General features: G+C 47.1%; 1 protein-coding gene across 2 annotated transcripts in view; it reads right to left on the bottom strand.

The window, feature by feature from the left end:
* Positions 1–14,383, bottom strand: part of LOC116966958 (engulfment and cell motility protein 1) — a 314,863-nt gene that overhangs the window by 252,743 nt on the left and 47,737 nt on the right. For both annotated transcript variants that reach the window (XM_033013349.1, XM_033013359.1), the window contains one exon: positions 6,209–6,364. In XM_033013349.1, coding sequence (XP_032869240.1) covers positions 6,209–6,286 — 78 coding nt within the window. In that variant the 5' untranslated portion in view covers positions 6,287–6,364. The remainder of the gene's footprint in view (positions 1–6,208; positions 6,365–14,383) is intronic.

Below are 14,383 nucleotides of genomic sequence, written 5' to 3'. Positions count from 1 at the left end.
TGCTAAAGTTGCCTTGCCTAATTGGAAAGTTGGTTTGAGAATGCTAGTTACCTTGCCTAATTGAAAAGTTGGTTTGAGAATGCTAAAGTTGCCTTGCCTAATTGAAAAGTTGGTTTGAAAATGCTAAAGCTGCCTTGCCTAATTGAAAAGTTGGTTTGAGAATGCTAAAGTTGCCTTGCCTTATTGAAAAGTTGGTTGCCTTGCCTAATTGAAAAGTTGGTTTGAGAATGCTAAAGTTGCCTTGCCTAATTGAAAAGTTGGCTGCCTTGCCTAATTGAAAAGTTGGTTTGAGAATGCTAAAGTTGCCTTGCCTAATTGGAAAGTTGGTTTGAGAATGCTAAAGTTGCCTTGCCTAATTGGAAAGTTGGTTTGAGAATGCTAGTTACCTTGCCTAATTGAAAAGTTGGTTTGAGAATGCTAAAGTTGCCTTGCCTAATTGAAAAGTTGGTTTGAGAATGCTAAAGTTGCCTTGCCAATTGGAAAGTTGGTTTGAGAATGCCTAAGTTGGCTTGCCTAACTAAAAAGTTGGTTTGAGAATGCTAAAGTTGCCTTGCCTAATTGAAAAGTTGGTTAGAGAATGCAAAAGTTGCCTTGCCGTCTATATAATTAAAAGTCTAATCTTGACCACTTCCTGTTTGCGCTGTATATTGATTTTAGTAAAAACGCTACTATGTACGGCTGTGATTTTTGGCCATCTTACTCAGTCCCTCTCTGCTCATCAGGTGCTGAGGATTTTTCCCATCGATAAAAATAAAAGAGTTATTAGTGTTTAAAAAATGTTGAGATTCTCTCTCCTGTCAATCATGCCATGAAGGCCATGCCCCTCCTGGTGGAAGGGACTATAAAAGCTGGAAGTGTGGCCGTGGCTCAGTCTCTGCAAGAAGGGGGAGGGAGAGGTCGCGGCTCTCTGTCTTTAGTGGCCTTGCACCCTGCTTGAAATGGTATGAAACTGCATTTGAATTTGGTGGCTTTGCACCCTGCTTGAAATGGTAGGAAACTGCACTCGAATTTGGTGGCCTTGCACCCTGCTTGAAATGGTAGGAAACTGCACTCGAATTTGGTGGTCTTGCACCCTGCTTGAAGTGACATTTCAAGGAATAGCCGAGTCAACTGCCAGCCCACCAGCCGTGAGTGAGTGAGCTGCCAGCACAACAGGCTTGAGTGACTGAGCCGCCAGCCCAAGAATCCATTCAGCCCACAATATCCATACTAGTCCTCTGGCAGGCAGGCAGGCACGGGTTATTGATAGGGGACGATCAGCCATGATCACAATGAATGGCGGTGCTGGCTCGAAGGGCTGAATGGCCTCCTCCTGCACCTATTTTTTATGTTTCTGTTTTCTATGAAACCAGTCCCTATAGCTCACAATACCCATATTAGCGCTCCAGAAAGCCCCCCCCCCCACTGGCCACCAATATTGGAATAGGTGGAGAGCTAGAATATTGCGTTGGGGGACCAGCCTTCCCGTGTGAAGCTGGGACCCAACGAGTCCCACTTAGTCTAGTGTTTTTGTAAGATCTCCTCTGATCCTTCTAAATGCAAGTGAATACTAGCCTAGTCGACCCATTCTTTCATCATATGTTTTGATGAAAATTGTAAATTTGTAAAATTGTGTCTTCAGTCAGTCAGACTGGCACTGAGGGATAGGGAGAACCAAGACAGCTATCAAACATACAATGTAGTGGCACTGATCCACTGTGGGATGCCGTCAATTGCTTGTTTTCCTTGTTCCCTTGAGAGAGCCGTACTCTTGGGGAGCAGATAAACAGGAGTATGTGGAAAGCTCCCTGGTACTCAGGTCATGGACACAACACAAATTCCTTCTATCCGCTCCGAGATTTTGGCTCCTAACTTGGCCCAGCGAAGCTTTGGAGGAACCAAATCAAAAACAACATGAAATCAGACACAAGAGACTGCAGACGCCGGTACAAAAATAAAACAAACTGCTGTAGGAACTCAAGTAGCATGGGTGGAGGCAGAGGGATGGCCAAGTTTTGGGTCGAGACTCTGCATCTGGACTCTCTAGCGGTTTGTCTTCAGTGTAAAATTAGCTTCACACATGACATCAACACTGACACCAAATCTTGTATACATTCATTTAAAAAAAAACATTCTGTAAGCCACCTCAGAAGACAAACCATGGACAGTTCGTGAGTTCAAGCCACAGCCTAATCCACATATCCAAACATGAACACGTGCCAGGAAATAATCCTCGCACAGAATGCAAACAGAACATTAGAATCAAGGTCGCAATCTCCCAGAGTGGTGCTGGGAACTCAGTGCAGCTTCCAGACATGGGCGGCACAGTGGCGCAGGGGTAGAGTTGCTGCCTTACAGCGCCAGAGCCTCGGGTGCGATCCTGACTACGGGTCCTGTCTATACGGAGTTTGTACGTTCTCCCCGTGACCGGCGTGAGTTTCCTCCCACACTCCAGACTTACAGATTTGTAGGTTAATTGGCTTGGTAAACTTGTTAATTGTCCCTAGTGTGTGTTGGATAATGTTAATGTGCGGGGATCGCAGGTCGGCACGGATTCGGTGGGCCGAAGGGCCTGTTTCTGTGCTGTTTCTCTATACTAAACACAGCGTATCCCGAAGGCTTCTCCCATGGACCTCCTCTGACAGAGAGGAATTCAGCACAAAACTAATAACTCCCCATAACCTCTACTACGGCTGCCAGAGGTTATGGGGAGAAGGCAGGAGAATGCGGTTAGGAGGCAGAGCTAGATCAGCCATGATTGAATGGCAGAGTAGACTTGATGGGCCGATTGGCCTAATTCTATTCCTATCACTTATAATCATGATCTTATGAAATGCCGCATAGTAATGATGAAGCCAAATGTTATTTTTATTCCCTGCAATATCAGTGCAAGGATTTGTTTTTAATGTGAAATCCACTTGTCCCTTTAAAGCACTGCCAGCCAGTCACATCAATACCAGCGAGTTTAATCTGTACTACCCTCTGAATCACCTTGGCTGCCAAATTGCGTAAAAGGCAGGTTGAACACATTATCCATTACTTCTATTTGAGCAAAGTCAACACACTCTGACGTGAAACCCGCTGAAAGATACCAATGGGCGCAAGAACTCAACTGGTCATGTGTCAGATCAATTGTATGACCTCCTCAACTGGTTACAATTACCTGGAGTCAGAGGGAATTTTCCAGGGAATCTGTTTAACCCTCAAGATCACAACTTGATATTTTTCGTCTGAAGACTTAGACGATTTAGCTTAGTTTAGTTTAGAGATACAGCGTGGCAACAGGCCCTTCGGCCCACCTAGTCCACGCCGACCAGCAATCCCCACTCACGAACACTGTCCAATGCACACTCGGGACAATTTACAATTTTTACCAAAGCCAATTAACCTACAAACCTGTACATCTCTGGATTGTGGGGGGGAACCGGATCACCCGGAGAAAACCCATGCGGTCATGGGGAGAACGTACAAACTCCGTACAGACAGCATCCGTAGTTAGGATCGGACCCGGGTCTCTGGCACTGTGGCATATAAGGCAGCAACTCTACCAGTGCGCCGCCATTGTGCCCTTTATGTATGTAATTGGAACATAGAACATTACAGGGCAGGAACGGGCCCTTCGGCCCACTATGTTTGTGCCGAACATGATGCCAAATTAAACTGATCTCATCTGCCTATACATAATCAATCTCCCTAAATACCCTGCACTTCCATGTGCCTATCCTAAAGCCTCTTAAACACCAATTTCATACAGTATCTGCCTCCACCACCATGCCTGGCGGAGTGTTCCAGGCCCATTCCACTTTCTGCATTAAAAAAATACTTGCCCTGCACATCTCCATTAAACTTTCCCCCCTCTCCCTATATAGCCATGCCCTCTAATATTGGACATTTCAACCGTGGGAAAATGGTTCTGACTGCCTACCCTATGCTTCTCATAATGTTATATACGTCTATCAAGTTGCCCCTCAACTTCCTATGTTCCAAGAGAAAAAAAATGGGATATCCTTCATTCAACTGATGTTCAATTTCAAACAACTGTAGTGAATGAGGCTTAACTCAAGATGGGCAACAATTAAAAAAGGCACAATCCATTTGTGTTGCACGGTGCGGAGGTGGCATGGTGGCGCAGTGGTAGAGTTGCTGCCTTACAGCGCCAGAAACCCGGGTCCCATCCTGACTATTGATGCTGTCTGTACCAAGTTTGTACGTTCTCCCCGTGACCTGAGTGGGTTTTCTCCGGGTGCTCCGGTTTCATCCCACACTCCAAAGACGTGCAAGTTTGTAGGTTAATTGGCTTCGGTAAAATTGTAAATTGTCCCTAGTGTGTTGGATAGAGCTGGTGTATGGGGTGATCGCTGGTCGGCAGGAACTCAGTGGGCCGAAGGGTATGTTTCCTCGCTGTATCTCTGAACTAAAACTAAAAGAAATATGTAGGAAGGAACTGCAGATGCTAGTTTTACCCCCACAATCCAAAGCTGGAGTAACTCAGCGGGACTGGTAGCATCTCCGGAGAGAAGGAATGGGTGACGTTTCGGGTTGAGACCCTTCTTCAAGAGAGAGTTAGATAGCTCTTCAGGCTAACGTAATCAAGAGATATGGGGCAAAAGCAGGAACGGGGTACTGATTTTGGATGGTCAGCTATGATCATACTGAATGGCGGTGCTGGCTCAAAGGACCGAATTGCTTACTCCTGCACCTATTTTCTATGTTGCTCTGTTTCAGACGTCTGAAGAAGCGCCTCAACCTGAAACGTCACCCATTCCTTCTCTCCAGAGATGCTGCCTGTCCTGCTGAGTTACTCCAGCATTTTTTGTAAAACTAACAGAAGATCTCACACACTGACCTTTCTGTCCTGGACCTCCTCCGTTGTCAGAGTGAGGCGCAGTGCAAATTGGAGGAACAGCACCTCATATTTCGCTTTGATAGCTTACACCCCAGTGGTATGAACACTGACTTCTCTATCTTCAAGTAGCCCTTGCTTTTCCTCTCTCTTCATCCCTCCCCCTTCCCAGTTCTCTGACCAGTCTTACTATCTCCGACTACATTTTATCTCTGTACCGCCCACTCCCCTGACATCAGTCTGAAGAAGGGTCTCGACCTTAAACGTCACCCAATACAATACAATTTTATTTGTCATTTGAACCTCGTTGAGGTCCAAATGAAATGTTGTTTCTGCAGTCATACATACAAAAAGAAAAAGACCCAAGACACAACACAATTTACACAGACATCCATCACAGTGCATCTCCTCCTCGCTGTGATGGAAGGCAAAAAACGTATCTCTCCCCTGCACTCCCCTCTCCCCCCCGATGTCAGAGTCAAAGCCCCCGGCGGGCGATGGTAATTGTCCCGCAGTCATTAACGCCGCGCCGGGTGATGCAAGGCTCCGGGTCTTGATGTTGGAGCCCCCGGCGGTCGCTAGCAAAGTCCCGCGGCCATTCCAAGCCGCGCCGAGCGGTGATGTAAGGCCCCGCTCCAGGTACTCTTCAACCCCGCAACTCAGGCGGGAGAAGTCGCCGCTGCGGAAGCCCCGAAAAGCAGTCTCCCAGCAGGGACCCGCGGGCTCCCGGTGTTACTGTCTGCCAGTCCTGCGGTTGGAGCCTCCAAATCTCCGGGGGTCGGGTCACAGCAGCGCACCACCACCGCTCCGAACTCGGCCAGCTCCGCGATGGTGAGTAGGTCCGCAGCTGCGCGACTGGAGCCCCAGGTCGCTCCTGCCGGAGGCCGCTCCGCGTTGCAGCCCCAACGACAACGGAGACCCGACAAAGAAAAGGTCGGGTCTCCCGTGCAGGAGAAAGATTTTAAAGTTTCCCCACCCCCCCCCACCCGCCCCCCACACACATACCACGTCAAAAAATAAATAAAAACTCATTGAAACGAGACAGAAAATAATAAAAAGACAGACGGACTGCAGAGGCCGCTGCGACGTGAGTCGCGACGCCCACCGGAACTCTGCACCAGGATTTTCCAACTTTACCACCTACGAGCGAGTTTTAATAGCTTTTATTACATCGCTGACATTAAGACAGAGCCATAGAGTCATTCAGCACGAAAACAGGCTCTTCAGCCCAACTTGCCCATGCCCAATACGTCCCATCTATACTAGTCCCATTTTGCCCATATCCTTCTAAAGTTGCCCACCCCACCCATTCCTTCTCTCCAGAGATGCTGCCTGTCTCGCTGAGTTACTGCAGCATTTTTGTGCAAAACGAACAGAAGATCTCACCTGATCGATCTCCATCAACTTGGGGAAGGCTCCAGGCCATTCGATGGCCACCTTCACGATGTCCGACGGTGGTGGCATCTTAATGATTTAGACGCTCACTGAAAGAAACAGAAGACGTTGCCTCGGTGTGGGAAGCGGCCAGTGTCTCATCCAACCCTGAAACAGACACAAGTGTGAGCAAAGCATGAAGCAGGTGAAAACTGCCTGAATAAATTCATTGAACCAGACCCCCAGCCACAAGCACCGTACTCGTAATTAGCAGGTACCAATCCAACCTGTGTGGACATCATGGACTCCAGAGGCACGGTCCACAGAAAATAAGGGACCCCCATCCTCATACCTCCAGATTCAGGGACTGTTTCTTCCAAGCTGTTATCAGGCAACTGAACCATCCTACCAAAAACTGGAGAGCAGCCCTGTGCTACTATCTACTTCTTTGGATTATCTTTGATCGGACGTTCCTGGACTTTATCTTGCATTAAACGTTATTCACATTATTCCCTTTATCAAGTATATTATACACTGTGCATGGCTCGATTATACTCATGTATTCTTTCCGCTGACTGGTTAGCACGCAACAAATGCTTTTCACATGTGACAATAAATTAAACTCAATAAACTAAACTCAACCCTCTAAGCTCTGTATTCCTCCAAATCTCTGCACCAGGATTTTCCAACTTTACCACCTACGAGCGAGTTTTAATAGCTTTTATTACATCGCTGACATTAAGACAGAGCCATAGAGTCATACAGCACGAAAACAGGCTCTTCAGCCCAACTTGCCCATGTCCAATACGTCCCATCTATACTAGTCCCATTTTGCCCATATCCTTCTAAACTTTTCCTATCTATGTACCTGTCCAAATGTTATAAATGTTGTTATAATAAAGGTCATAGTCATAGATTCACTTGAAAACTAGAAATCCGGCATAATTGTTTACAAAAATTAAATCATAAATACAGTAGAAATACTTTATACCTTTCATGTGCTGTGGAACAATTGGACAGAAGAATGGAGCGGCTGGGCTTGTACACTCTGGAGTTTAGAAAGATGAGAGGGCATCTCATTGAAACATATAAGATTGTTAAGGGCTTGGATACACTAGAGGCAGGAAACATGTTCCCGATGTTGGGGGAGTCCAGAACCAGGGGCTACAGTTTAAGAATAAGGGGTAAGCCATTTAGAACGAGATGAGGAAACACTTTTTCTCACAGAGAGTGGTGAGTGTGGAATTCTCTGACTCAGAGGGCGGTGGAGGCAGGTTCTCTGGATGCTTTCAAAAGATAGCTAGATAAGACTGTTAAAAATAGTGGAGTCAGGGAGATATGGGGAGAAGGCAGGAACGGGGTACTGATTGGGGATGACCAGCCATGATCACATTGAATGGCGGTGCTGGCTCGAAGGGCCACATGGCCTACTCCTGCACCTATTGTCTATTGTCTATTGACATTAGACACTAATGATAATTTGGTGTCATCTAGAAGCAAAGTGCTGCTTACCGTCCACATTGCCGCAGCTCTTTCAACCTCCACTGAAAGCAGCAAGGTCTCAAATCCTGAATAGATTGTCCCCCAGAGTGTTCAATGGGAAATCTCAGCAAGACTGACATGTACTGCTGGGCAGTGGGGGAGCACTGTCGAAGTGATTATTGTACATTCGGCATTGAGTCCAGGACTCACTGCCACTTGAACAACTAACTGTCCCCAAGCTCCATTCAGAACAACCAGCACAGGGCAGCGACATTGTTCTGCTGCGTTACCGACTGCAGTCATAAGTTCATAAGTGATAGGAGCAGAATTAGGCCATTCGGCCCATTAGGGTTTCCCTGCCATTCGATCATGACTTATCTATCTTCCCCTCTCAACCCCATTCTCTTGCCTGCTCCCCATAATGCCCGATGCCCATACTAACCAAGAATCTATCAATCTCTGTCTTAAAAATTTCCATTGACTTGGTCTCCACAGCCTTCTGTGGCAAAGAATTCCACACATTCACCACCCTCTGACTAAAGAAATTCCTCCTCATCTCCTTTCTAAAGGTACGTCCTTTTATTCTGAGGCCATAACCTCTGGACCTAGATTCTCCCACTAGTGGAATCATCCTCGCCACATTCACTCTATCCAGGCCTTTCACTACTTGGTAAGTTTCAATGAGGTCTCCATTCATCCTTCTAACAAGTAGAGGCCCAGTGCCGTCAAACGCTCTTCATGTGTTAACCTAAAGCTCAAGCACAACAATGCCCAAGAGAGCACCAAGTAGTGCTAGTCATTGTCACTTTTTCAATACATTGTTTGGCAACGTGGTACAAAGTGCTGGAGTAACTCAGCAGAACAGGCAGCATCTCTGGAGAACATGAAGATGTGACATTTCAGGTCGTTCCCGACTCCAAACCTCAGCCATCCATGTTCTCCCGAGATGCTGCCTGACCTGCTGAGCTATTCCAGCACGATGTGTCTTTTGGCAAGCCTGCATCCGCCAGAGAACGTGTGTTTGTGTGGACTGTTGCGGACAGGGAGGAAGCCTGTCAAAGGATAGAGAGGGATATAGATAAGATACAGAAATGTGTGGAGAAATAGCAGATGGAATATTAATTCTGAGCATGTGTAAGGTGTTGCATTTTGGGCAGACAAATGCAAGGGAAAAGTACACAGTTAATGGCAAGAGCCTTAACAGCATTGATTTACAGAGGGATCTTGGGCTCCATGTCCACGACAGTATCAACACAAGTAGATAGAGGTAACAAAGGCATAAGGTATGCCTGCCTTCATTGGTCAGGGAATTGAATACAAGAATCAGGAAGTTATACAATACAATACAATACAATACAATACAATACAAATTTATTGTCATTTGAGCCTCAGTGAGACTCAAACGAAATTTCGTTTACACAGCCATACAAACAAAGACAATGTCCTACAGACATACACACAATTAAATTCACACAAACATCCATCACAGTGAACCCACTGTGATGGAAGGCAAAGTCTTTTCTCTCCCCTGCTCGCCATGTCTCTCCCGATGTCCAAGCCCCAGGCGGGTGATAAGTCCCACGGCCATTTTAGGCCGCGCGGGGCGATTTACGGCCCCGCTCCCGGTCTGAAGTACAAGGTTGGAGCCCCCACGGGCGATGGTGAGTCCCACGGCCATGAAGCCGCGCCAGGTGATGTACGGTCCCGGTCCGGGTCGTTCCAACCCCGCGACACGGGCTGGAGAAGTCGCGTTGCGGGAGCTCCGGGAAGCGGTCTCTCTCTCCCCCCGGACCCGCGAGCTCCCGATGTCCCAGTCCACCGGACCTGCGGCTGCGGTGCTGGAGCCTCCGAGCCCCAGGAGTTGAGTCGCAGCAGCGAGTCACCACCGCACCCCACGCTCCGAGGCCGGCCAGCCCCACGATGGTGAGTAGTCCACAGCTCCGCAGCTCCGCAGTCTCCCGAGCCCCCGGGTCGTTCAGGTTGGAGGCCGCTCCACGGTGCTAGGCCCCAACGACAACGGAGACCCGACAGGGAAAAGGTCGGGTCTCCCGGACAGGGAAGATATTTAAACGGTTTCCCCCACCCCCCACATATACACATTTAAAAACCAGTATTAAAAAACACCAAACACTACATTTAACTAGACAAAAAATAAAAAAAAGACAGACAGGCTGTAGGGGCCGCTGCAACGGGTGAGTCGCACCGCCCACAATGTTGCAGCTTATCAAACTTTGGTTGGACTGGATTTTGTGCACAAAAAGACACAAAGTGCTAGAGTAACTCAGCAGGTCCGGCAGCATCTCTGGAGAATGCAGATAGGTGATGTTTTGGGTCTAGACATTTCTTGCGACTGGATTTGAGTATTGTGTACAGTTTTGGTCACTCCAGGACTTACAGGAAGGATGTGGAGACTTTGGAAAGGGTGAAGAAGAGGTTTACCAGAATACTGCCTGAGGTTATTTGCTATAAAGAGAGGATGGAAAAACTTGGATTGTTTTCTCTGGAGAGTCAGGAGATGGTGTCAGGTCGGGGGGAGTTCCTCCCTCCATGGTTACCATGTAATCCCGTGCTACCTGCTCGGATAGTCGGCGACTAAACCGTCACCACACCTGGTTTGGCAGGAGAGGAGGGGGCTGTGGACCCCCAGCAGGACCAAAAACAAAACCTGTCAAAGGGCGGATGAGCTTCTAGCGAGCCAACGGCTATCCACACTTCAGTAGAAGTTTGCGATCACTGTCATACATAGCATTGTAAGGAATGATGACGGACAATAGACAATAGGTGCAGGAGTAGGCCATTTGGCCCATCGAGCCAGCACCGCCATTCAATATGATCATGGCTGATCACATTGAATGGCGGTGCTGGCTCGAAGGGCCGAATGGCCTACTCCTACACCTATTGTGTATCATCATTCTTTACAATGCTATGTACCCCAATCAGTACCCCGTTCCTGCCTTCTCCCCATATCCCCTGACTCCGCTATTTTTAAGAGCCCTATCTAGCTCTCACTTGAAAGCATCCAGGGAACCCGCCTCCTAAAGCACACACAACAAAATCCTATACTTCCAGCGGCAGAAGTCCCCAGGAACTGGAGGACAGAGATGTGTGGTGCGTCCGTCACCATTCCCGTTGGAAACCAGCACCACTGCGTTGCTAATGTTTTCAACGATGATGAATGAATGACGATAGTAATATATAACATGATAAAAGGCGAGACAATCAGAGCTATTTTTGCAGGGTGGAAATGTCAAAGGCGAGAGGGTATAGGTTTAAGGTGAGAGGAGAAAAGTTTAAAGAAGATGTGCGGGGCAAGTTTTTTTTTACACACACTGTGTGGTGGGTGCTTGTAAAGTGCTACCAGGGGCGGTGCTGGAGGCAGATACAATGTGGCTTATAAGAGACTTTTAGAGCGGCACATGCAGGGCATGGAAAGATATGTATCACAGGGAGGCAGAGGGGATTAGTTTAATGTCATCATTTTCAACACGGGCATTGTGGACCATAGGGCCTGTTCCTGTGCTGTACTGTTCTATGTTCTATGTGTTTAAAGCAGCATCGGCAGAAAGAGAGCGGCACGGTGACGCAGCGGTAGAATTGCTGCCCCAGAGACCTGGGTTCGATCCGACTATGGGTGCTGTCTGGACGTGGTTTGTACGTTCTTCCCGTGACCGCGTGGGTTTTCTCTGAGATCTCCGGTTTCCTCCCACACTCCAAAGACGTACAGGTTTGTAGGTTAATTGGTTTGGTCTAAGTGTAAATGGTCCCTAGTGTGTGTAGGATAGTGTAAGTGTGCAGGGATCGTTGGTCACTGTGGACTCGGTGGGCCGAAGGATCTACATCTCTAAACTAAACCAAAAGAAACAGAGATAATATTTCAGGGTAAAGACCTCGGGTTTGAACTGGGAAAGAAAAAAAGAGTTTTGGTTTTGAGTTGAAAAGGAAGGGGAAGTCCTCAGTAGGACAGTAGAATACTTTTCATTGGCTGAGGTCGGAGTTGTCAAGGTGATCGATTGCACTATTTTAGGAAGCTTGATTTAATTGGTTTATAGAGAGCGGGGAAGGTCACATTGATGTTGTGAAGTACAGACGAGAACTGCTGCTGCTGCAGCCAAAAGAAGGTTGCAAATGGCCAGCAGACCACAGTATCTGGAAAGAGAGAACAACTACAGGGAAGCAGGGTGCCACAGCGCCAGAGACCCAGGTTCAATCCTGACTATGGAATTTGTACGTTCTCCCTATGACCTGCGTGGAGTTCCTTCGGGTGCTCCGGTCTCCTCCCACACGCCAAAAAAATACAGGTTTGCAGGCGAATTGATTAGGTATAATTGTAAATTGTCCCTAGTGTGCATAGGATAGTATCACTGGTCGGTGTGACTCGGTGGGCCGAAAGGCCAGTTTCCACGCTGTATCTCTATGTTAAATTAAACTGAGCCACCTTAGAGATTACTTCACAGCAGAACCGACCAGTTCTGATACAATTAGGTCAGTGAATGATCTAGTGTAGTTTAGTTTAGTTTATTGTCACGTGTCGTGAGGTACAGCTTTTTGTCTAAAATTGCTGAATTCCACGTCATGTCCAGAAGTCTGCAAGGTGGTAGATGGGGTGTTGTTCCTTATGATTCCATAAGGCTTCAATTTCAGCTACCGATTTTTCTATGGCGTTCAGACCCCAAAATTTTAGCTTTGAGTTTTAGTTTTAGTTTTAGAGATACAGAGCAGACACAGGTTCTTCAGCCCACCGAGTCCACACCGACCATCGACCCCCGACATTAACACTATCCTACACACACTCGGGAGAAAACCCACGCGGTCACAGGGCGAACGTACAAACTCCGTACAGACAGTACCCGCTGTCGGGATCGAACCCGGGTCTCCGGCGTTGCAAGCGCTGTAAGGCAACAACGCTACCGCTGTGCCACCGTAACCCCATGTAAATAAATATACAAAGTACTGGAGTCACACCCATGACACAGCACCATGCAGGCAGAAATGAGACAGCATCAATGAGCTTCCAGTGGAAGTGGTGGAGGCAGGTTCGATTTTATCATTTAAAAATAAATTGGATAGGTATATGGACGGGAAAGGAATGGAGGGTTATGGTCTGAGTGCAGGTAGATGGGACTAGGTGAATAAGTGTTCGGCACGGACTAGAAGGGCCGAGATGGCCTGTTTCCGTGCTGTAAGTGTTATATGGTTATATGGTTATCAATTTCAATGATTTAATTTTATTTCCCAGAGCCAGCAGTGTTACCCACAGGAAATCAAATTTGCAGAAAGAGCATTAAATGCAAAGTTCCATCACGACACAAAGTTCACACAAGGTTTTTCTGCGCCTCGCTTGTTCTCAGCAATGGACTTAAACAACAACCAGAGGCTATAGTTAAGAGCCATTTATATACACCACGCAAAAAAAAAATTGGCTGCTTCAGAACAGTTAATCATCATACAATTCTTCAAAATTATGCAATAACCGAGATAATAAATAGTGAAAGATTGTTTTCACTTGTGGCAAATAATTAACTAGCTTAGTTATTACCTACTTGACCTTTTACTGTTGACACTTCAAAATGTACTCCTTTAATTGTGAAGCACTTTAGATTACTGGGAACTTGAAAGGAGCTGTATAAATCGAGAATTTATCTTCTGTCATCTGACCATTGGGAGAGTGGATTGGCAGGTTGGACAAAATGATTTCCCAACAACAAGGTGGGTGGGGGGTTATTTGGAAGAACAGAATATTTTAACTCCAGTGACTAATCACCAAGTAAACAATCACTGTCTAAAATAGTAAATGGTTATCCTTGCAGCATGGGGCAGTTCTGAAACAGCAAACATGATGCCTGCGGTTCAAAACCCGCTAATGGGAAATCACATGAAAATGATGCTGCACGGCAAAACTATTCATTAATGCCCCTGAGTGAAGAAAACCAACCATCCCACTGCAGACACATGGAACTGTAGACGCTGGTTTACACAAAAAAGGGCACAAAGTGTTGGAGTAACTCAGCAGATCATGCAGCAATGGTTCAATGGTGCATTATTATCACATGTGATGAAATTCTTATTTCCATAGCTCACACATGCAGGCACGATGGCGCAGCGATAGGGTTGCTGCCCACATCGAACACGAGTCTCTGGAGCTGTAGGGCAGCAACTCTATCGCTACGCTGTGAGGCGGCAAAGTGGTGCAGTGGTAGAGTTGCTGCCTTACAGCGCCTTATGGCGGCAGAGACCCGGGCTCAATCCAGACTACGGGTGCTGTCTATACGGAGTTTGTACATTCTCCTTGTGACCGCGGAGTTTTCTCCAAGATCTTCGGTTTCCTCCCACACTTCAAAGGCATACAGCTTTGTAGGTTAATTGGCTTGGTTTAAATGTAAAGTGTCCCGTGTGTGTGGGATAGTGTTAATAGAAACATAGAAAACACGTGCAGGAGGAGGCCATTCGGCCCTTCGAGCCAGCACCGCCATTCCATGTGATCATGGCTGATCGTCCCCTATCAATAACCCGTGCCTGCCTTCTCCCCATATCCCTTGACTCCACTAGCCCCTAGAGCTCTATCTAACTCTCTCTTAAATCCATCCAGTGACTTAGCCTCCACTGCACTCTGTGGCAGGGAATTTCATAAATTCACAACTCTCTGGGTGAAAACGTTTTTTCTCACCTCAGTCTTAAATGACCTCGCCTTTATTCTAAGACTGTGGT

This window comes from Amblyraja radiata, chromosome 2, assembly GCF_010909765.2.
Source record: "Amblyraja radiata isolate CabotCenter1 chromosome 2, sAmbRad1.1.pri, whole genome shotgun sequence".
Taxonomy (NCBI): Eukaryota; Metazoa; Chordata; class Chondrichthyes; order Rajiformes; family Rajidae; genus Amblyraja; species Amblyraja radiata.
The sequence above is the reverse complement of the archived record's forward strand: the minus strand, read 5'-3'. Positions and strand labels throughout refer to the sequence as shown.